This window comes from Talpa occidentalis, unplaced genomic scaffold, assembly GCF_014898055.3.
Source record: "Talpa occidentalis isolate TD23 unplaced genomic scaffold, MPIMG_talOcc4v2.1 talOcc4.11, whole genome shotgun sequence".
Taxonomy (NCBI): domain Eukaryota; kingdom Metazoa; phylum Chordata; class Mammalia; order Eulipotyphla; family Talpidae; genus Talpa; species Talpa occidentalis.
This window is the reverse complement of record NW_023601104.1, coordinates 101,957,664-101,979,136: the sequence shown is the minus strand read 5'-3', so window position 1 is coordinate 101,979,136 and position 21,473 is coordinate 101,957,664. Positions and strand designations below refer to the sequence as shown.

General features: G+C 72.7%; 2 protein-coding genes across 8 annotated transcripts; both read left to right on the top strand.

Annotated features, from left to right (window-relative positions):
- Positions 1–7,425: 7,425 nt before the first annotated feature.
- Positions 7,426–8,554, top strand: GPR132 (G protein-coupled receptor 132). Its single transcript, XM_037501869.1, has one exon. It carries the CDS (start codon positions 7,508–7,510, stop codon positions 8,552–8,554), a length of 1,047 nt encoding a protein of 348 aa, XP_037357766.1. The 5' UTR covers positions 7,426–7,507.
- Positions 8,555–11,466: 2,912 nt separating this feature from the next.
- On the top strand, positions 11,467–17,308 carry CDCA4 (cell division cycle associated 4). 7 transcript variants are annotated; one of them, XM_054692833.1, is made up of 3 exons: positions 11,467–11,599; positions 15,621–15,704; positions 16,210–17,308. In XM_054692833.1, exons 2-3 carry the CDS (start codon positions 15,685–15,687, stop codon positions 16,856–16,858), a joined length of 669 nt encoding a protein of 222 aa, XP_054548808.1. In that variant the 5' UTR covers positions 11,467–11,599; positions 15,621–15,684; the 3' UTR covers positions 16,859–17,308. The 7 variants fall into 7 exon arrangements, with proteins under 7 accessions (XP_054548808.1, XP_037357933.1, XP_037357936.1 ...); XM_037502036.2 differs by lacking the exon at positions 11,467–11,599 and adding an exon at positions 12,203–12,227; XM_037502037.2 differs by lacking the exon at positions 11,467–11,599 and adding an exon at positions 14,080–14,102.
- The last annotated feature ends 4,165 nt before the right edge of the window (positions 17,309–21,473 follow it).

The window sequence follows — 21,473 nt, the reverse complement described above, 5'->3', positions numbered from 1 at the left end:
CCTGGCCTCGCCTCCTCCCTCCCACGGCGGGTGTGCACGTGCCCCGGGCTGCAGGTCAGCTGCTGGTGTCCCTCGGGGGAGGCCAGGGACGGTCCGGGGGAGACCACACGGGCAGCCAACCCTCCCCAGCGCCTCTCGGAGCCGCCTGTCTCCTGTCTCTGCGGCAGGAGCTTTGGCCTTCAGCCGGGCCGTGGCCTCGGGGGACATGAACCTGTAGCCTCCGGCTGTGACCCCCAGACAAAGCCATGGGTCCCCGACCTGTCTCCGGGGGTGCTTTCGGGATCGCAGGTCTCTGCCTATCCCGCATCCCCGACACCGTCCTCCTGTTCCCTTGTCGCCCTCTGCGGACCTTCTGGCCACGTGGCGAATGGCCATCCAGCGGCCAGGGGCCTGCTGCCCAGCGTCCTTTTGGGCCGCCCCCACCCCGACAAGCGCAGACAGGGCTCCCCATGCGGCCGCGCCCACGGGGGCTAGGCCGGTGGCCCAGGCCTCGTCTCAGCGCAGGTGGCTGGTCTGGGGACCCGCGCTGGACCCGAGGTGGCACCCCTGCTTCTGGGACGCGTCCCGTCTGGGTGCGCAGCCCAGGCCGGCCGCTCCGTTGTGGCCCTTCCCAGGCGGCTCTGCCCCCGTGGCGCCTGGCCGAGGAGGCCCCTGGTGTCCTCCATGGGCCAGCTTCCGGGGCCCTTTGGCACCAAGGCCCATGGGGGCCAGTGCCCACCGGGTCAGGACTCTCTGGGGCAGGGCCAGGGCGACCCTCACCCTCCAGTGCCCCACCAGGGGCAGCTGAACATGGGGCCCCAAGCACCCCAGGGCCCTGGCATCCCTGGAAGTGCTGTGGGTCTCCTGGAAGGCCAGTGCGCACCTGCTGTACCTGGGGGGCACCTTCTGCCAAGGAAGGGCAGGGTGTGTCCAGGGCCAGTCAGGGGCCGGGAGCCCCCACTCTTCCGCCCCGAGGCCCAGGTGCCCGTTCCTGCCGGTCACTCCTCCCGAGTCCAGCCTCCTACTCAGGCCCCCGGAGTTCTCCCTCCTCTTCCCAGACCAACCCCTGGGGCCCCTTCTCATCATGGGGGCCCATTTCGTCCTGGCCCGTCTGTGGCCCTCACCCACCGGCCCCAGGTGCACACACGGCGCCATGTGGTGCCCTCCCCTGGGCACAGGCCCACGCTGGGCGGCCCTGGGAGTCCTGGCCAGACGGTACCTGACTCCACTCAGGGTGTCAGAGGAACTCGAGGGCAGGGGCCCGGTTTCAGAATCACCGCAATCCGGGACGACACTTCTCGAAATTCCGCCCCCTCCTCTCTCAAAACTGCCCCAAAAGTCCCCTTCTGGAGGCACCCGGGACTTCTCGACAGCGCCCTGCCTGCGGGGAGGTCCTGCCTCCCCTCCCCCGGCCGGCTGTGCTCACGGCCCCGCAGTGGGTCGCGGGAGGGGGCAGGGCCGGCGGGAGACCGCGTCCCAGGCCGCCAGGCCCAGCATCCGTGATCCAAGACACGGCCTCCCTGGTCACCGTGTAAAGAGCCAGGCCACATGGACACCCCCACGGAGCAGGGGCCCACTGGAGTGGCCTCGAGAATACACGAGGGCCACGTCACTGGGCTGCTCTGCGCTGGGCCCCCGCGTCCCGTCCCAGCCCGCTGGCTGACGGCTCACAGCAGTGTCCACCCTCCCGCTGGGCGGGGGGGCGGCAGCGCGGGGCCGTCCACGTGTGTGTGACCACCCAGCCGGGAGGAGGGACACCCGACACCCCTAAGGTGCGGCGAACCCGAGGACACACGCCGGACATGGGCCAGGGGGGACAGGTCACGGCGAGGGGTGAGGCTGCGGGGTCTGCTTGGCAGGACGGGCACAGGGCTGGGCGCACCTGGCCGCCAGGCAGCACTGAGAGCCCTGGGGCGGGGTGGCCCTGGGACTTGGCCACACGCAGACCGCGGGCTCCGAGGCCCGGAGCCTGTGGCCGTGGCCGGCACGTGGCTGTGGCCCGCCAGGCCCCCGTGTGCAGGGTGGGGAGGAGGGTGGGGTGGGGGGTGCCGGGGGTGGAGGTGGGGTTCTGGAAGGGCTGGGGCCGGGAGCAGCCGGCCTGGCTGTGCATGGGCCCTGCAGCAGGTGCCCGGCCTTCACCCCAGGATCCAGGAGCACATGCCCCACCTGAAAGCAGGGGAGCCTCAATGCTGGATGTTTAAGTGATGAGCAGTTTCCGTCAAGAAGCGGTGAGCGTGGCCTGGGGCGATGCGGAAGACTTTTGGGGTCACGGCACCTGCCCTAGGAAGCGGGGGACCACAGACAAGCCACCACCTCTGAGGGTCCCTGGACCTTGTCATAGGGGTTTCCAGGACCCCAGGCCTGCAGCCCCACCCCCTTCCAGGACCGTCTCTGGGGGGCAGGGATGCCCAGGAGGGGGAGGCAGACCCACTCCCTCAGCTCCACCCCTGCCGGAGGCTGGGTGGGGAGGGGCCTGCTGGCCCGGGCAGCAGTGGAGAGCAGGGGGTGACTGGCAGAGCTGGGGCCGGCCGGGCAGCCTGGCCTGGGCCTGAAGCCACAGAGCCGCTGCCCCAGAGGGTGAGGACCAGCCCTGCAGCCTCGCTCACCGGAGCCAGCCTGGCCCTGGAGGCGGGGATGCCGTGGCAGTGCTTGGCAGGTGCTAGGGGAGGCAGCCAGTGCGGCGGGCTCCAGTGGAGCTGGGGGGCGGGTGTCCGGGACAGTGAGGCCCTCCGCAGGCTGGGGGGACACCCAGGACCGTAGCGGCCTGGCTCCCGTCGCTCCTGCCCCTGCTCAGTGCCAGGCACTGTCCCCCCAGAGGTGTTGGGGCCCCTCCCTGTCCCTGGGCTGAAAGAACCAGGGCCGGTCAGGCCATGTGGGGAGCTGTGGGAGCCCCCATGGTTCCTCTGGCTCACCCCAAGCCCAGGACCAGCTGTTGGACAGGGCTGGGTGAGGTGGGGCTGCGAGCCGGTGGCCTCTCCCCCTTGGATCCAGGCTAGTCCAGCCGGGGCCAGCAACCCAGGAGGGCACCTGCGCCCAGGCTGAGGACTGTGGAGACCCTGAGGGGGATCCCCACACATGCCCCAGCTCAGAGGCGGGGGTGGAGCCTGTGTCCCCAGCAGGGCACAACCCCCAGGAGGAGGTGGGGGGCCCACCCCAGGGGTATCAGGCACAGGGCAGGGGCTGCAGGGTGCAGGGTGGGGGGCTCAGCTCCCTGGCAGCACCTGGGCACCCCTGCTCTGTGCCATCCTGCCCGGAGGCAGCCGGGCCAGGCCCCAGGGAGGAGCCGGTTGCCCCACCGGGGGTCCTGCTTCTCCTGGTGCCCGGCCCCCACCTCCTGCGGTTGGGCAACAGCACTAGACTCTCGATGCAGAGTCACAGGTGACAGCCGCCCTGGCCTTCCGGGCTCCTCCCCTCTGTCGGCCTGGGGCGGGGGTGGGGGTTGTCGAGAAGCGCGTGGACCCAGCCACTTCCTGAAGGCGCTGCAGGCCTGCGGAGGGGAAGCCGGTGGCTGCGACTGTGAGTGTGGCCGGTGCGCGGGCTGCTGGGTGTCCACTGGGGGGCCGGGGCTGGTGGTGGACACCAGGCTTCTGCTGTTCCCCTGGAGGCGCGACCACCCTGAGACTTCTGGAAAGTTCTCTGGCCTGGCTGCTGGCCCCAGGGACTGGAGAGTCCAGCCTGGACTGATCGGGACCCCAGCTGCCCCGTGCTGTGGCTGATCTCGGGGTGTCAGGGTGCCGAGGCCCCGGTGCCGCTCTCCAGGGCCTGTCTGGGCAGTGGGTGGCTGGGGCCTGAGCAGGGCCAGGTGGACAGAGGGTGTGGGGAGCAGGGCTGTGGGCAGGGGCTCCCTCAGGGGTCTGTGCTCGGCAGACTCCCTGCACCTGCAGGACGGGGGGATGCACCCTCGGCGGGCGTGCGGCGCACGTGGACGGCAGAGAAAGCACACACGGGGCCTGGGCCTTGACTCCCTGGCGCTGGACCGCCAGCCCCCACCTGCAGGGCACAGAGCCGCTCAGCCGCACCCACCCCGCGCCTCCCCTCGATGCCCCCAGGATCCGGGGCTCCACGTGGGTGAGAGGGCGCAGCGGCCCCCTGCCCAGAGCGTCTGGCGCGTGGGGCAGCCTTGAGGGTCAGTGAGGCGGCGGGAGGCGCAGTGCTCCCTGCGGGCGGGTGGGGCCCTCAGAACCGCATGCTGAGCACGCCTGCCCCCCCCATCCCCGCAGGTCCTGAGCAGAGGCCCAGACTGCCTGGGGCGGCTGCTGCCAGAGTCCAGTGCCAGCACCTGGCGCTTCCGGGCCCAGACCCCCACGGGACGGGACTGGCAGCCCTCGTCAGGCGCCCGCCCTCCGACCCCCCTCCCTGGGAGCCAGAGAGGACCCGGGCCCGCCTGCACCGCCCGGCACAGCCTTCCCTGGGTGCGCAGCCCCCCAGGACAGGCCATGGGGCCCCAGGCTCACGGGCGGCCGCCTGGCCTGACGGGAGGCTCACGCGCTGCCCCACGCGTCCTCGCCGGCACCCTAGGGTACTCGGGGACTGGGAACGGCACCCTAGGGTACTCGGGGACTGGGAACGTGGGCCGGTGCCGGGGGCAGGGGCAGGCTGGGAGGGAGCAGGGAGGGGGGCCTGGAGGAAGCAGAAGTGGGGCGGTAGGGTGGGGAGCGGGTCTGCGGCTGTGAGTGGGTGGGGCGGCGTCTGGCCTGCGGCTGCCATGACACAGGACCAGGGCTGCCGGGTCCTCCTGGAGGTCATGGGCCCCCGCCTGGGCCCCCAGCTGGGCAGTTTGGTCCTGGGCCGGGGGTGGCTGCAGGTTCTCTCGGGGCCCCAGCCCCCACCTGCCTCCCCTCTGTGCGGCCGCCTCTGGGCCTCAGCCCCCGGGCCCATGGGTGCAGCCACCAGCCTGGCAGCCCCGCGTCCCCCGCTCTTGCTGAAGTGCTCTCCAGACACCCCGCGCCCGTGGCTCTGGGGGAGCAGGTTGTACCCCCGGGAGGGGTCATCCCCCCATCTTTCCAAAAGCCAAGGTGACCGCTGATGTTGGAAAGCAGCAGGGGAGGCCAGGGGGCCCTCCACGCTCCCGGTAGGGGCATCCCCGCAGCCTGCCCCCCAGGGCCCTGCACAGGGGCTCCCTCGCCCCACCCGGGGTGTTGGGTCTGGATCTCATGCTGGGCCCGCCCATGTCAGGGTCCCGGCAGCTTCCCCCTGGCGGCCAGGCCCGGGCCTTCTCCTCGCCCCAGGGGCCGCCCGCCCCGCTTGCAGGGCCCGGCCCGGGACGGGAGGGCAGCGCGGTGGTCCCTGAAGGCCCTTCTGCAGGGGCACGCAGTGCTGGGAGAGGCGGCTGGCGGCTCGGGGTGGGGCCGGGCAGCCCACAGCCCCAGGTTCTCTGCCTGCCAAGGAGGGGCACGGGTGGCGGGGTCCCTCTGCCCAGACGCAGGCCTGCCTGCAGGAGAGTGGGCGCAGGTTCTGCTCCGGGCACCTCCAGGCCTGCCCCAGGCCTCCCAGGGGTCAGGGCGGAGGGGGCGGAGGGAAGGGGCAGAGCCAGCACCCGGCGGGTCGTGCTGTCTGCGGGGGCGTCTCCGGGTAGAGAGCGGGGGGCGCTCGCAGGCCAGGACGTTGGCGGCTGCTTCACCCCGGGAAGCGCCTGGTTAGGACCCCTCGGCCAGGCCAGGGGCGGGGCGGGCACTGCTGGGGCTCCCCGCGTGTGAGCAGGGCACACAGCGCCCCTGAGCTCTGGGCGTGCGAGGGAGCAAGGAGCCAGCTGTGGCCCAGGAAGGCGAGCTCCCCGGGCCAGGGCGAGGTGGGGGCGTGGGGGGGGCATCCAGTCAGCTGGGGGACTTTGGGGGGTTCCTAAGTCCGCCCGTCTGTCTGATGCTGGAGGCAGAGGCTGCCTGGGGTCCCCCGGGCCGGGCTGCAGCTGTCCCTCCTTTGTCACCCCCGTCGAGGCTCAGCCACCCCCAGAAGCCTGGATGGGCAGCCCGGACGGTGGCGCCTGTTCCCCTCAAAGCAAGAGCCGCGCCCCGGCCTAGTCCGGGCCTGCTGTGTCCACAGGACGGAGGCTCAGCCTGACCAGCTGGGGCTCCCCCTACCGGCACTCGCCGCCGTCCTGCTCCAGCTCCCCAAAACAGCTCATCTCGCTCTTCCCGCAGGTGGCTCTGGACCCGGGGACAGACTCGCGGAACCGGGAGGCCCTGACACGCCACGGCATGGAAGGTGAGCCCGCCTCGTGGCGTTGCCCTTCGCGAGGGAGCCTGGGCGCTTTGCCAATGCACTTTGCCTCACGATCCCCCCAAAACCGAGTGTCCAAAAGCATAATTCTCAAAATAAAAACAGACCCGGAGACAACCCCCAGGGGCTCCGGCGAGAGCCTGGGCAGAGCCGGCTCCAGGTCCTGGCACGCTGGGAAGCCCAGGCCCAGGCCGAGGGGACCGCGGGGCTCAGGGCCCCCGGAGGCACCCCAGTGGCCCGAGACCCTCGCCACCTCCCGCCCCCTCCCTCAGCGCGGCCGAGCCCTCCCCCGGGGCTCCCGGGACAGCAGGCGTGGGTGGTCGCGGTGCCCTGGGGGGCAGCGTCACAAGTGCGGGCGACGCAGGCGGGCCTGAAGGAGCGGCGGTGTCTTGACACAAATGAGTTGGGAAAAACCCAAAAGAAACCCGTGGAGCAGCCGCAGGTCCAGACGGCCCCGTGACTGGGGTGGAAGAACAGGAGTGACAGGCCGCCCGGCCCCTGCCCTGCCCCGCCCCGCAGCCCGGTGTCTTGTCCAGCCCCCAGCAAGCCCCGGCCCGGCCCTTCAGCCTCCTCCCCCCACCCGTCAGGACCCTGGTCATTGCGGAGTCAGCCTGGACGAGCCGTGGTCTCCTCTGCGTCCTGCTGTCCGCTCGTCAATGGCGCCAGTCGCTCTCCTGCGGCCTGAGCTCCCCTCATGCGTGACCTCCTGTGTTAACAGCGTCTGGGGCAGGTTGTGCTCTGGGGGGGGCGCGGATGTTGCCTCAGACGGCAGGACGCAAGGGCGTTTCACTGGAAAATAGCGGTTTTAAACTCGTATGTGTCAATCAACAGTAGCTTCAAACGTATGAAGCAAACCTCGAGAAAATGACAAGAGGTGGACAGTCCACCGCCACTGGGGCTGGTGACTGTGTTCCTCAGTAATTGCTGGTTGGGGTCAGGCTGCGGCTGTGCCCCGCGGGGGAGGCGGCCGCCGGCCCTGCGTGTTGAAGGCGCACAGGAGAGTGCCCGCCCCACCTGCAGGGAGGCCGCGCTTGCAGCAAAGCGGGATGCGTCCGAAGACGTCAGCGCGTCACGGGTGCTCCGGGTGGCACAGCTGGTGTCCTGCGTCCACAGGGCCACCAGCGGGCTAGAGGGCAGCCATCTCGGGGTCGCTTTTAGAAACCCAGTGGCGGGTGTGTCCTGGCTGGTTACCGCAAGCCGTATCCCTTCCTAGCACCGTCCAGTCTCTTCCAGGCCGGCGGTTCCAGGGACCTCGCTCTCGTCCTCACTCTGTCCTGCAGGGCTCGAGACCGCCAACGGGGAGCCGTGCCAGATGCCCTACAACAGCAGCAAGGTGATCCTGATGGTCTTGTACAGCTCCGTGTGCACGCTGGCGCTGCCAGCCAACTGCGTGACGGCGTGGCTGACGCTGCTGCAGGCGCTGCAGGGCAACGTGCTGGCCATCTACCTGTTCTGCCTGGCGCTGTGCGAGCTGCTGTACGCCAGCACCCTGCCGCTCTGGATCATGTACATCCGGGACAACCACCGCTGGGGCCTGGGCGACAGGGCCTGCAAGGTTACCGCCTACATCTTCTTCTGCAACATCTACATCAGCATCCTCTTCCTGTGCTGCATCTCCTGCGACCGCTTCGTGGCAGTGGTGTACCCGCTGCAGAGCCGCGCACGCCGCCACCCGAAGGTGGCCATCCTCGTCTCTGCCGGGGTCTTCGTCTCGGTCGGTGCCGTTTTCTCGCCGGTGTTCAAGGTCACAACGAACACGACCTGCTTCGAGCCGGTGCTGGTCAACGAAACGACCGCCATCTACTACTACTCGCGCTTCACCTGCGGCTTCGTTGTGCCGCTGTTCATCATCGCCTACGCCAACTGGCAGGTCTTCAAGAGCATCAGGCAGTGCATGGGCTTGAGCGCCGCCCAGAAGGCCCGGATAAAGCGCCTGCTCACGGCCGTCGTGGCCATCTTCCTGGCCTGCTTCACGCCCTACCACCTGGTGCTGCTGATCAGGGCGGCCGCCTTCTCCAGCCACAAGGGCAACACGACTGCCCTGTGCCTGCTGGAGCGTGACTTCTTCTACACACCCTCCGTGGTCTTCCTGTGCCTGTGCACGGTCCACAGTGTGGCCGACCCCATCATCTACTTGCTGGCCATGGACCTCAGGCTGCGGGAGGACCTCAGACACCTCAGCTGGAGCCACTGGCACATCAGGGCTGACTCCACCTGGCTCGCGGCTTCCAGGGACTCAGAGGAACCGCGGTTGCCCACGCTGCCCACCAACAGTGGCACCTTCCCCACGGCCGTGCACCCCCCGGGGGCCCAGCAGGGCATGGGGCCCTCCCTGAGCGCCCTGCACGAGGAGCCCTGATGAGCCACACCCCTGGGCCCGGGAGCGTGTGTGTGGCTGCAGGACCTGGGGGAGCCCGGCCGGGAGGGGCGCCCTGGGCCAAGCAGGTCTGCAGGTGCCCTCTGCCCACGAGGCCCCACGCCCACGCTGGATTTGCTGAGGAGCCCGGACCACAGCTTGTTCCTCCAGCACGGCCTGGACTGGGCAGCCCCTCGGCCTTCAGCCCTCGCCGAGGAGGACAGAGACCACCCTGGGCGGCCTGGTGGCCGAGGGGAAGGGCCCCCAGAGACCCTCGACCCTGTGAAGGCAGCTCCGGGCCGCTCCCCACCCCCTCCCCCAGGGCCAGAGACACCTCCCTGAGCAGGTGGGTGGGGAGCTGACCCTGCACCCCAGTGCTTCCCTGGCCCTCCCAGGCCGTGGGGCCCCGGGGAGCCCCCTTGGCGTGTGCGCCTTGCCCCGCCGCGCTGAACGACGTGCTCCCTTCTGCAGGGTTTTGCTCAGCGAGCCGCTGAGAAGGCGCGCGCGGGACAAGCTCATGAGTAAGAAATAAAAGCACAGACGCAGGCGCCAGCCCCACCTTCCCTCCCGGAGAGAGGCTTTGCCTTTCCCGGCGTCCCCGCCACGTCCTGGAGGGCCCGGCCGGGGTGAGCCTTCTCGCCGGAACGGTGTCCTGGGTGGGGAAGTGAAGGGCAGGGGTTCTGGGGACAGTGTGGGGCTTTCGGGGGGCAGGGGGGACGCTTGATGTTTCCCCTGGCAGAGGGCTGCCGAGGGGCCGGGGCCCGGCCAGCACGAGGGACACCAGGGATGCTGCCCGGGGCTGGCAGGGAGGGGGTGCGGGTGCCTGGGGCCGGTGCCCCCTCCCCACTCTTCTCCCCGACGGCCAGTGTGGCCTCAGCACCGCGGCCCCCGCACCGGGCCCACCCGGCCTGGGCGTCTGGTTCCGCCGCTGGTGGGAGGGGCAGCCCTGCAGGGGCCCGTGCCTGCCCCTGCGCAGGACCCGCTGCCCCGCGGCGCCCCAGCTGTCGGGGCCACCCAGCATCTTCCCCCGGCAGCACGCTGGGCCTGGCGGACAGGAGGGCCCAGGCCTGTCCCCGCAGCGGGGACGGGCGGCCGCAGCGCCGGGAAACCTGGGGCAGGGACAGCGGCGGCATCAGGGCGCGGGGCCAGGGAGCCCCTCGGGGGTGGGGTGCTGGGGGCAGGCCGCAGGGCGGGGAGGGGCGCCGCCCTCGCCCCGCGCTAAGGGCCGAGGCAGGACAGGCAGGGGCGCGGGGGGCGCGGGGGGCGCCCGCGGGGCACACCGGGCTCAGCCGTCCGGCCGACGCCCAGCCCGCGGGCCCGCGCTCCCGCCTGGGCGCCCAGCGCACCTCAGGCGCTCGCGGCGGCCGCCTGGGCAGGGCCGGCTTCTGAGGCGGGCGGTGCGGTCGGGGCAGGAGGCGGATGGGACGCGGCGGCCGCCCCCGCCCGCCCGAGAGCCGCCAGGAGCCCGAGAGGCCCGACGCCAGCACCGAGGGCCGCGGGGCGCGGCGCCGAGCGGGCCTGAGGCCGAGCCAGCACGGGCGGGCCCCCAGCATGCCGGGCCGCGGGCTCCAGGGCCGGCCTCCCGGTGTCTCCCAGCAGGAGGCCCGAGCCCGCGAGCCCGCGCGGCCGCTGCCCCGGGAGCCTCGGCGATGCCGCCGGCCGGCAGGGACGCCCGCGCCCCGGGCCGTGTCGGGACACCCGCGGGCGCCGCCGGCAGCAGCCGCGCTGTGCGCCCCGCCGGCTGCGGGCCCGTGGGGCCGAGACAGGACGGAGGCCCGGGCCCCAGGGCTGCTGCTTTCTTCGTGGGGGCCAGGAGCAGGGTCCCCCCACCCCGCCCCCGGGGCTTATATCCCCTCTCAGGTGCCCCCCCACGTTGGCTTGATTGGACCGCGTTTCAATCCTGCGGCTGATTGGACCATTGAGCACCTATCAGCTCACAGCTCGCAGAGGATTGGTCCGTTCCACGATGCCGGAAGTGCGCGGCTACATAAAGGGGCTCTGAGGAGAAACTGCCGCAACCGCCGGGCGGCGGACACGGGGAGGCCGGCCCTGCCGAGGCCCCGCTCGGGCGACGACGCTTGCGGCGGCCGGTGAGTAACTGGGGCAGCTCCCGGGCGCCGACCGGTGAGTCGGGCCGCAGTGGCGGCCCCGGAGGCGGCTGGCTCCACCCGCAGGCCCCGCCGGCCGAGCGCCCGCCCCAGGGCCCCCGCGGCGCCTGCGGGGAAGGCCGAGCTCGGGCGCCGGGCAGGCCTGGGGCGGGAGGAGGAAACGAAGCCGCGGGGAGGCCGCGCGAGGCCACGGCCGGGAGGGTCGACGCCGGGGACAGAGCCGCCGGCGGCGGCCAGGCCCAGCACCCTGGGGCGCGCCTGCAGGCCGGGCGGCAGAGGGCCCGCGCGGCCACACCGGGCGGCGGCGGCCTCACCCGGGCAGCGTAGGGGCGGTCGCCGCTGGCCCCCAGGAGCGCTGGGCAGCACTGGCCAGTGTGGCGGCCTCCCCTGGTCCCCAGGGGCGGCGTCTGGACACCCAGTGGCCGCAGCTCCCGGGGGTCGCTGGGCGGCACCAGCAGCAGCTCTTCGGGGCGCCAGGCCCGGCTGGGCTCCTCTCAGGCAACGCCAGAGACCCCGGCCGGGGCTGTGGCCAAGTCCCCCGGCGCCTCCCCTCCCCCGGGGCGCGGCTGGACGCCGCGCGCGGCTTTTCTCGGCGGGCGGCATCTGCCTCAACGCCCGCCTGGTCTGGCTTATATCCGCTCGCAGGGTGTCCCGCTCACAAGCCTGATTGGACCATTTTTCAATCCTGGGGCTGATTGGACCAGTTGCCCATCAGCCCACAGCCCCTGATTGGTCCCTTCCACAATCCCGGAAGTGCACTGTTATATAAAAGGACTCTGAGGCGCAACTGCCACAACCAAGGGTGAAAACGCCCCTGCTCCCGCCGCTGCGAACCCGTCGCAGAAAGTCAGAGCAGGAGCCAAGAGGGGCCGCTCCCCGCCTTCCGCGGGCCCGCGCGCCTCCGGCGGCGCCTCCGGAAAGAGCTGGTCGGCCCGTGGCGGTGAGTCTGGAAGTGCAAGAAGGGGCCGGGGTGACCGAGCTTCCCCGGGGGCGGGGGGGTGTGGAACGGCGGGCCCGAGCCCAGGCGCCACCCCAGGGCGCTGACCACCCCTGCCTGGCCCTCCGCTGCCCGCCTGGGCTCCGCTGCCCTTCCCATAGGCCTGCCGTCGCCGACCGGGACGCCTGCCCGACCCGATCCTTCCCGGCGCGCCTGCGGGTCCCTGGGCGTGTCCTCCGTGCTGCTGCTTTTGGGGTTCGGCAGTAACTTTCGTTCACTCCCTCTTGGGGTGACTCCCATGGTCAGTACACAGTGACCTTGCTCAATCTGGGGCTTCAGATGGACCGAGCTGTGGCCCCTGCAGTTCTTTTTTTTTCTTTTTTTTTTTAAGATTTATTTATACAAGAACAGGGTGCAGGCCGGAGCCGCGGGGGTGCCTCTCCCCAGAGGCAGAGTGGGGAGCAGAACAGGCGGATCCACTGAAACCCACTGCTGCGCCCTGTGGCATCTCCCTGGCCGGGATCGAACCCGCGCTGCAGAGGCTGCGGACGCTCCACACGCTGCCGCAACCCGCTGCGCCTCCCGGGAGGCCCCCCTGGGATTAAGCCCGAGCTGGAGCCCTCAGTGTGGGGTTAGTGCTGGGGCTTTTCTGCGAACTGGGGGTGAAAGCCTCTGGAGGGCGCCGGCCCTGGGAGGGGCCGTGGCAGGAGCGCGCGTCCCCGGAGAGGGGCCGCCAGGGAAACCGGCGGGGGCGCACCTTGGCCTTGGGGAGCCGCTGTAGGGAAGCAGAAACCTGCCCCCCAAGTAGAACTTTTCTGCGGAAAGCGTGATCTCGGAGGCCGCGTGGCGTCTGCTCGGCGCAGCGAGGGCTCCCGCCGCCTCCGGCCCCAGCGGCCACCCTCAGGCCGGCTCCTGCGAGGCTGGCCGGGGTGCCGCCTCCTTGCCCGCCTCGCGCGCCCACGGGCCTCCGGAGCGCGAGCAGCCCCGGGGTCCCGGCTGCCGCTGTGCCTGCGCGCCGCCTCCGCGCGCTGCCCGTCCACTTGCCCGGCCTCTGGCCCGAGGCCGCGGCCTCCTCGCGCCTGACCCAGGGGGACGCGTTCGGGTTCCGCCTTCGCCATCCCCCGGGGCAGCGCCGACGAGCCGCGTCCAGCGCGGCAGGGGCCGTGGGCCGCTGTGGGGCGGCTCGGGCACGGGAGGCCGGCGCAGCCCCTGGTAGGCAGGCGGAGGGGCGGGCCGGCGGGGCCCGCCGGTGGAGCAGTTGCTGGGCCGCGGGGCAGAGGGTCCCCCGGGGAAGCCAGGGGGCACGTGGGCGCGGACAGTGGGCGAGAGGACGGGTGCCCCCGCTCGGCGAGCCCCCCACGCCCCCTCCGCGCCCCCCGGGCCGAGGGAGCCCCCTGGCGCGGCGCAGGGGTGGGCCCGCAGAGGAGGCCGGGTGCCCGCGAGAGACCGCGCCGGCCTGGCCGCTGCGCTCGTGGACGTCGCTGCTGCCCCTCTGGAGCCCGCGAGCCTCGTCTCCCCGCCCGCCCTCCCGGGGTAGGCGGGTCGCGGCTCGCCCGGCGCTGCCTGCTGGCGGGTGGCGGGAGCCCGGAGGCGCCGCAGAGGCCGCGCCCGGGGACCGCGGGGTCGGCGCCTCTCCGGCGGCTTCTCCGCGGGCCCGGCCCGGGGCTCTCCGACCGCGCGGTCGTCTGGAGCCCTGACGGCCGGGCGGGTCTCCACGGCCGCCCCGCCCCCCGCCGCCCTGGCGGCCCCGCCCGCCGCGGCCTGGCCGGCCTCCGTCCGCGGGCGGCGCTCTCCCGCCCTCGCTGGGCGCTGCCCGCCCGGGGGCCGCCGCCCGGGACCTGGCGCTCGGCGCGGGCCTTCCCGGGCCTCCCCTCCCGGACAGCGGGCGGCCCTCGGCCCCGCCCCCGCCCCGCCCCGCCGGCCCCGCCCCGCCCCCGCCGGCCCTCGGCCCCGCCCCGCCGGCCCCGCCCCCGCCAGCCCCGCGGTCGTCGCGGGCTCCCCGCCCGCCCCTGCGGCCGCCGCCGCCACGCGTGCCCCTGCGCGCCGGGCCGTCCCCACCCGGCCGGGGTGCGCGGGCCGCAGGCGCGCGAAACGGCGCCGGGACGCTCTTTGAGACTCTCCGATGAAAACGGATCATCTTCACCTCTCGCCCGCCCCGCCCGCGGCCCGGCCCCGCCACGGCCCCGCCCCGCCCACTACTCGGCCCGGGCCCGCCCACGGCCTGGCCCCGCCCACGGCCCGGCTCCGGGCGGCTGGCGCAGGCGCGCTGGGGCCGCGCGGGGAGCCCTGGGAGCTGGGCGAGCGCGTCTCCAACGGCCCGCGCGGCGGCGCGGGAACCGCGCAGAGGCCCCGCCCCCGGTTTGAATCGGAGGCCCCGCCCCCCGCGCTCGGCCAACCCGCGGCGGCGCCCGGAGACCCTTTGTGGGCGCCCGGAGGCCCCGCCCGCCCGCGGCCCCTCCCACGGCGGCGGCGCGGGCGGCCAGGTGGGCCCGGGGGCGGCGGCCAGGTGAGCGGCGCCCGCGGCCGGCGGGGGGTTGTGGGCGCGGGCCGGGGCGGGGGGCCGGGCTGGGGGGGCGGCCGGGGGACCCCCGCTCTGCGGCCCGGGCCGGGGTCCCGCCGCCGCTCCCGCGCGCGGGGAAACGCTTCCTGCCGCCCCCCGCGTGGCGAGGCCGCTTCTCGGGGCGTCGGGTCTCCCGAGCCTGTGGCTAGAACAGGTCCGCGCAGCCGCCCCGGGCGGCCCTCGGCGGGGAGCCCCGGCCGGCCCCCGCCCCCGCCCCCGCGCCCGCGCCCGCGCCCGGCTGTCCGGGCCCGGGCGGGCGTCGCCCTCCCCACCTCTGCTCCTCGCCGCGCGGGGCGCGCTGCCGGGCCGCTGGGGTCGCGGGGCCGCCTCGCAAGACCGGCGCCGGCAGGACACCGCCTGCAGCCCTGGCTTGGGGCGCCCGGCGCCGCAGCAGCTGCCCCCAGCCATGGGGCGCGCCGCCGTCCCTGTGTCCTGGTTTGAATTGCTTTGAGGAGCGCGAAGTCCCTCTCGCTGCGCCTTCCCTGCCCGCTCGGTGGCCTGCTTCTCCGTCGGCTTGGCGGGGAGCAGGTGCCCACCTGGGCACCGAAGCTGGCGTGCCGTCTGGCCCAGCGCCCTGGCCAGTGGAGGCTGACATCAGGGTAGGCGTGGGCAAGAGGGGGAGCCGGCCGGTGCAGGTGTGGGCGAGTGGCAGACACAAGCTGCCAGGGACCCCTGAGCTGGACGTTCCTGAAGCCGACTGTCCCCAATAGGACCAGCAGGGAAGCGTGCTGTGGGACAGTTTCCCGGGAGAGGCCTCCTGCCTCCCTCTCCTGGCGCCAGGCACCGGGAGGGCGGTGCACCCGGGATGGCGCCAGGACGGCGGGGCAGAGGGAAGGCCCTTTCAAGCCCGCAGGAGCCAGGCACCCCTGCGTGTGCGGACGGGGCCTGCACCTTCCTACAGAGGCTGCTCCCGCGCTCAGCCTCCCTCCCTTTACAACCAAAGTTGAGAAGAAAGCTCGGCCAGCCGTGGCCTTTTTCTAGACAGCGCGGTTGGTCTGGGGACCGGGTGGGCTGCAGCCTGCTTCGGGCAGTGGGGGCGGGCAGTGGCTGCCCCTCAGCTGCAGCTCGGGCCTGCTGGCCGTGGCCACTCACTGGGGCCTGGTGCAGCGGGCCCAGGGTGGCCGCCGGCAAGGTGCTGGGGTGCTTGGCAGTGGTCTCACGTGGTGGTCAGGTCTGGGCAGTGCCGGGTCTGTGCTGGTCCCACTGTCCAGACCGGGGACTGCTGGGACCAGGCGGTACCTGCACTGCCTTGGCCCCCCAAGTTGGCGCTGTGCCAAGTAGGCATCAGAGGGTCGGCCTGGGTGTGGGATGGACCCCTGTCCTCTGTGGACAGCAGGGCCCCAAGACCCAAAAACTTATTGAGAGCCCATCTGGGGCCCCGCTAGGCCTGTGCTGGGGGTCACGGGCTGCAGGGCACCGCCTCAGACCAGGCCTCCTAATGGGTCTGTGTCCCCCTCTGCTCAGCGGCCCTCAGGGCCACTTCGGGACCACAGTCTGTGTGGACTTGCCCACGCCCGGTGGTGCCGCCATGGCGTCCGCTGGAGCAAGGTGAGCAGTGGGACTGGGCCCCCAGGAGGCCCGCAGTGCCCGGCTCGGTTGCCCTGGCCTCGGGTTTGTTTACAAGCGGAGACGGTGCCGTGAAGGCGCAGAGCACTCCGGGGCTGAGACCCTGGCGGGCGCGTGTGCTCTCCCTCCCCCGGGGGTCTCCTGCGGGCCTTGCCGGAGGGCGCCCGCCACCTGGCAGGCCTCTGGACTGAGGCTGTGCTGGCACGTGGGACGGTGCCCCGGCTGGGATGGGAGGTGCCCCGGGAATGCCGTGGGGACCGGCTGTATGGGGCAGGGGTCAGCCCGGTGCGGGTGAGGCTAGGCTTGGTCCCTCCCCTCCATCACCCGCGCTGAGCCTGGCGGGGCGACGGGGGCCAAGTGCCTGGGGCCCGGCGGGACCTCCGTCGCCTGGCTGTCGGCTACTCCCATCGAGCCAACAGTGGGCGGAGGGAGGTGGCATGGGGGTGTCCGCCGGGCCGGGCACTAACGGCGTCTTCCTGGGTTCCAGCGACGCGATGCTGGCACGAGGGCTGAAGAGGAAGTACCGGGACCGCGAGGGCGAGGCGGGAGGCGCCCTGGCCTATGGCCTGCAACGGCAGTCGCTCCTGGACATGTCTCTGGTCAAGCTTCAGCTGTGCCACATGCTGGCGGAGCCGAGTCTGTGCCGCTCCGTTCTCATCGCCAACACGGTCCGGCAGATTCGGGAGGAGATGGCCCGCGACGGCATGGGGTGGCCGGGGGCTCCCCCCAGCACCGGTCGAGCGCTCCCCGACCGCCTGTTGTCCACAGACCTCCTGTGTCGCCCGGGGCGGGAAGGACCCGGCCACGAGCAGGACCTGGCTCCGAGGGACCTGCCCAGCAGCCTCCAGGAGGTGGACAGCCCTCGAGAAAGCAGAGGAAGCTTCCAGAAGTCGCTGGACCAGATATTGGAAACCCTGGGGAGTAAAAGCCCCAGCTCAGTGGGGGAGCTGTTCTCAGACGTGGACGCTGCCTACTATGGCCTGGACGCCGTGCTGACGGGGGTGGCCGGCGGCACCGCGGGGCTCGGTGAAGGGCTGGAGGCCTTCGCCGCTGTCACCCCCTCGCCTCCCGGCTGCGGCTGCCAGCCGGACCTGGGGGAGCTGGAGCACGTGGCTGGCGTCCTGGTGGGGGCCTGAGCCTCCAGCTCCCGCCGGGCGCCCCACTGGCTTGGCACCCGCGTGTCCCGCGTCGTGTCCCCGGGTCCACGTCGGACGCTGGTGTGCTGGGGCCCTGCTATGTCTCAGCGATATTTTTTAAATGTTTTGTACTCGGGTCTCTAGAGTCTGAGCTGTCCTCGCGGACGGTCTGCGCCACGGTGGCTGCCAGCGCCCGCTCGGCCTGTGGCTCTTCTGGCTCCAGGTCTGGCGTGGTCTCCGAGGGCCACTGTGCGCTGGGGGGCCTCCCCCGGGCACCCACGACGTCACCCGCTTTGCACGACGTCACCCGCTTTGTTAAACTGTCCCTGAAGGGCGGGGCGTGTGGTCCTCGTCTCCGTCACAGCCCCCACACTGCCCTCCGAGGGGACCTCTCCCGTGGACGTGGCTCACGCACCCCAGGCCGCCTCCATGGGAGCCGGGGTGCACAGGCTCTGCCAGGCGGGTCGGGGCGGGCGCCCGGGGCTCCCCACCCCAAGCACATGCTGCGCCAGGCTGCCCACCTTGATTTGGGGGCCCCTTGGCAGGTGGGGGCCTGAAGTCCCAGGCAGAACAAGGCTGGGTCTCAGCTGAGCTCCTGAGGGGACTGCGGCTGCTGGCTGGTGTCCGGCCCCAGGCCCCCAGGCCGGTGTGCTCACGTCACAGGTAGACCGGGCCCCACAGGCACCCCCAGGGTCTGGGTCTGGACGGAGGCAGAGGCTTCTGAGCGGCTGCCGAGTCCTGCCTCTCCCTCCAGGAAGCCCCCCGGGGCCTCTGCGGCTGCCGGCAGCCCATAGCCGGCCCCGCCCCTGGGGAGCCCCTGGGGAACAGAGCAGCGGTAGGGGTTCCTGCCTTGGGGCTTCTGAAGTGGCAGTGAGCCGACCTGCCTGGAGGGGGCAGCAGAGCTGGACCAGTGGCCAGAGACACGCTGGACTTGCCCTCCGTTCTCCGCTTCAGCATTTCAGCTTCTTGTGCAGTCTGCTCGGCCTGAGCTCTGCTGGCCGGCCGGGAGGCTGTGGGCCCGCCTGCCTTCCCTCCCCCGTCGGGACGTTTCTCTTGATGTGGCTTTCAGTCCTGACTGGGCCTCTGCTGCCCGCGCTCTGGTGGGGCCCGTGCTGTGTGCTGGGCGGGCTGCCTGGCTGCCGCCGCCACCGAGCCTGTGGACGCCCACCCAGGGCCGCCAGCCCTCAGCTGCCTGCAGGCCCCTGCTGGGGGTTAGGATGGGGTTTCCTTGCAGCCCCCGTCCGGGCCCACATGGTCTCCAGGCCTCCCCATGCCTGGGTAGGGAAGCCCGGATCAGAACTGGGGCTCTGCCAGCCAGGGGGCTTCTCAGCCGCTGCCACCTCCTGGGCCGCTCTGAGGGGCCCTTAGGACCGCAGGGAGCCCCAGGGTCCTCGCAGGGGCACCCCACTGAGGGCCCCAAAGCTCCACACAGCAGTCTTCCAGGCCTGGAGCCAACCTGGAAACGTGCTGGCCCCCATCAGGGTGCAGCGTCCTGTGCCTTCTGACAAGCGTGGAGCCCCGGGCCTGCGGACCCCCTTCTTTCTCAGACTGTGGGGAGCCTCCCACTTCCCTGGGGGGGCCTTGGGGGAGAGGCTGTCTGAGGTTAGGCCCTGCTGCCACCAGGTGTCCCTGACAGCCAAAGGGACAGAAAGGGCTGCTCGGCCACTAGACCGGTCGCCCCCACCATGACCGGAAGATGGGCTCTAGGAATGCCCAGGGGTGGTTCCTGGGCCAGCTGGCCAGCTGGGACACAGCCTCCTGGGAGCCCTCTGGGCGCCTCTGTGCTCACCGGGTTCGGGGCCGTGCATGGGGATATGCAGGGAGCCCTGGCATGGCCCCTCTGACCCAATGCCACCTCACCGCGGAGCCCCCACACAGGAGCTAGACGGGCGCAGGAGGGTGAGGCCCAGGCCCCAAGGCCAAAGTGAGGTGTGTTGCTGGGTGGAACTGGCTCCCCTGGCCCGGCTGGGCTGGGGTGTGGACCGGGGCCAGGCCTCTGTGCCGAGGGCGCCACCTGCAGGCCGCCTGGGCCCCCCAGGGGCTGCGCTGCCCGAGTGCTGGACTGGCCCATCCTGCTGCAGTTACGGCTCTTGAGCTGGGGAGAGGGTCCCGGCTTCTGCTGTCGGCCTGGTGTGGTTTTGGGGGTCCTTAAGGGGGGGCCACGAGCCAGGTATGGCGTTGTCTCTGGACACAGACAAAGTAAGGAAAGCATCTCCCGAAACCCCCAGAGGCAGGCGCCCCTGCCCAGGGCTGCGGGGACTGGCACATGGGGGTGGGGGGCAGCCAGGGCCAGCAGCGGCATGCTGGACAGGACGGGCAGCTGCCGAGGGCTGGCCTCCAGGTGGGCAGGGCAGGCTGCACACAGGGAGGTTCACCTGCTGGGCAGACTGACCAGGGGGGCCAGTCCCTGTTGAAGCGGGGTGTGTGGCGCCGCCAGCCACAGCCCTCCAGGAGCTGCAGAGGGCTGGGTCCAGTGTGGTCAGGAGACAGCGCCCGCTGCCTACCCAGCCGCCTCTTGGGCCACCGTGCCCAGCCCCATCCATACAGGGCTGGGTGCTGCTCCCCTGGCCTCCACCCTGCACAGAGCAGCCTGGCACCCCCACACGTCTGAAGAGTGGCAGGGAGGGCCCCGGCCCCAAGAGGCACCCAGGTCTTCTGCTTCTCTGGGGAGAGCACCAGCCCCTGGGCCTGGCTCAGGTTCTGCTGGGGGAGAGTAGTCCTGGGGTCTCCCCCCCTCCATCTCCATGCAAAGGGCTAGGGGATGGAGGGCAGTGGCAGCCGAGGAGCCATGGCGACCCCCTTTTTCATGCCCTCTGGCAGGGAGCCTGATCCTTGGGGGCTGGGCTTCCCCACTTGCTGGAAAGGCTAGGGGAGGTCTGGGCCTGCAGTTTTGGGCCCATTACTGCCTGCACCCTGAACCCCAGTACCCAGCTTCCAGCTCAGGGAGACTGCCAGCAAGCTTGAGACCCCTGAGTATGGAGGGGCCAGGGCTGAGGGCCATCCAGGGAGGCGTCCCAGCCTGTGTGTGCCACCTGGACTCCACTAGAGAGACGGGCAGGCGCGCATGGGCTCCCCAGCCCCTGGACACCTCCACTCCCTCCCCCGGGGCCTGGGGGCCAGGTTGGGCTCAGGAAGGATTAGGCTGGAAGGCAGGGCTGCCGGCTGGCCCCAGAGGTGAAGTCAGGAGCCGGCTCTCTGGGGCCAGCCCCCCAGTTACGACTGCAGGGTGAGCTGCAGAGCTCTCCACAGACATCAGACACTCAGGCTCACCCCTATCTACAGGGGGGCTTCCGGGAGGTGGGGGCAGTGGGCAGGGTCCTCGACTGCCCTGACAGCCCCCATCGGCTCCGGCAGGGCGGCAGGGGGCTGCTGCGGACGGCGCAAGACCCCAGTGGGACAGCGTCCGCCCACCCAGACCTCCCCGCAGGGCCAGGGGCGGTGGTGGCGGGAAGCATTCCCCCAGCCTCCCCGCCCTAGCCACCAGGGACCCCACCTGCACAGGGGCGGCCAGGAGAGCCCCTGCCCTGGACCCCTCCTGCTCCTCCCCACGCCCCTGGACCCCGCCGCTCTGCGTGGGGGGGGCGAGGGGGGGCAATCGGGCTCTTTGCCGCCGGGGGTCTACACCGCCTCACCAAGGTCGCCCACTCGGCGGGGTGGGGCACAGCTGGGTCTGTGTCAGAGCCCCCCACAGGGAGGGGGCGCGGCGGCCGCGCCCCGGGGTGCCCCCAGCACAGGCTGCCCGCTGCTGCGCGGGGCCCTTCCGGGCAGTGGCGAGCGCCGGGCTGACCTGCGCTTCCCGGAGGCTGCGTCACCCCGCTGTGCGGGCGGGGGGGCGGGGGGGCGCGGCGCCTGCAGGTCCCGGGGGCGCCGCGTCCGCGTCCGCGTCCGCGTGTGCCCGAGTGTGCGTGCGCGCCTGGGCCGGGCCGCCGGGCAGGGCGCCCGTGTGTGGTGGCGTGTGCGCGTGCCGCAGCCCGGGGAACGACGCTCCCGGGCGCGCGTGCCCCTGGGTCTTGGGGTTCCGGGTAGCAGGCCCCCCGCGCCTCCGCGTCCACGCCGGCTTGGCTCCCTGGGGCGCCACTGTCTCCCCGCGGCGGCCCCACCCCGCCCAGCCAGGCGCCCGGGGTCCGCGCCGCCATCCCGGGTCCTTCCTTGCTCCCCGCCAGTCGGGCCGCGGGCCCGGAGCCCGGCAGAGCGGGGTCTCCCCGGCGCGCCGCGCTGGCTGTGCCCGCAGCCCCGCTGCGGAGGTGGAGGCGGGCGCGCGGGTCGAGCTGGGGACCCCGGGAGGCCCCTTATTGGGGGGCCCAAAGTCTGCTCTTTGGACCCAGAAAGGCCAACTGGAGGCACGGACGGGGCGAGGCCAAGCTTGGGGCCTGGGGTTGGGGGTCGCGCCGAGGTGTGAGGCGGGGGCGGGGCCGGCGGGGCGGGGCGGGGTGACCAGGGGCGGGGCCGGCGGGGCGGGGTGACCGGGGGTGGGGCCTGCGGGGCGGGGTGACCGGGGCCGGTGGGGAGGGGCGGGGCGGGGCGGGTGACCAGGGGCGAGGCCGGCGGGGCGCGGCGGGGCCTGTGGGGCGGGGCGGTTGGCCCGGGGCGGGGCCTGAGGGGCGGGGCCTGGGGC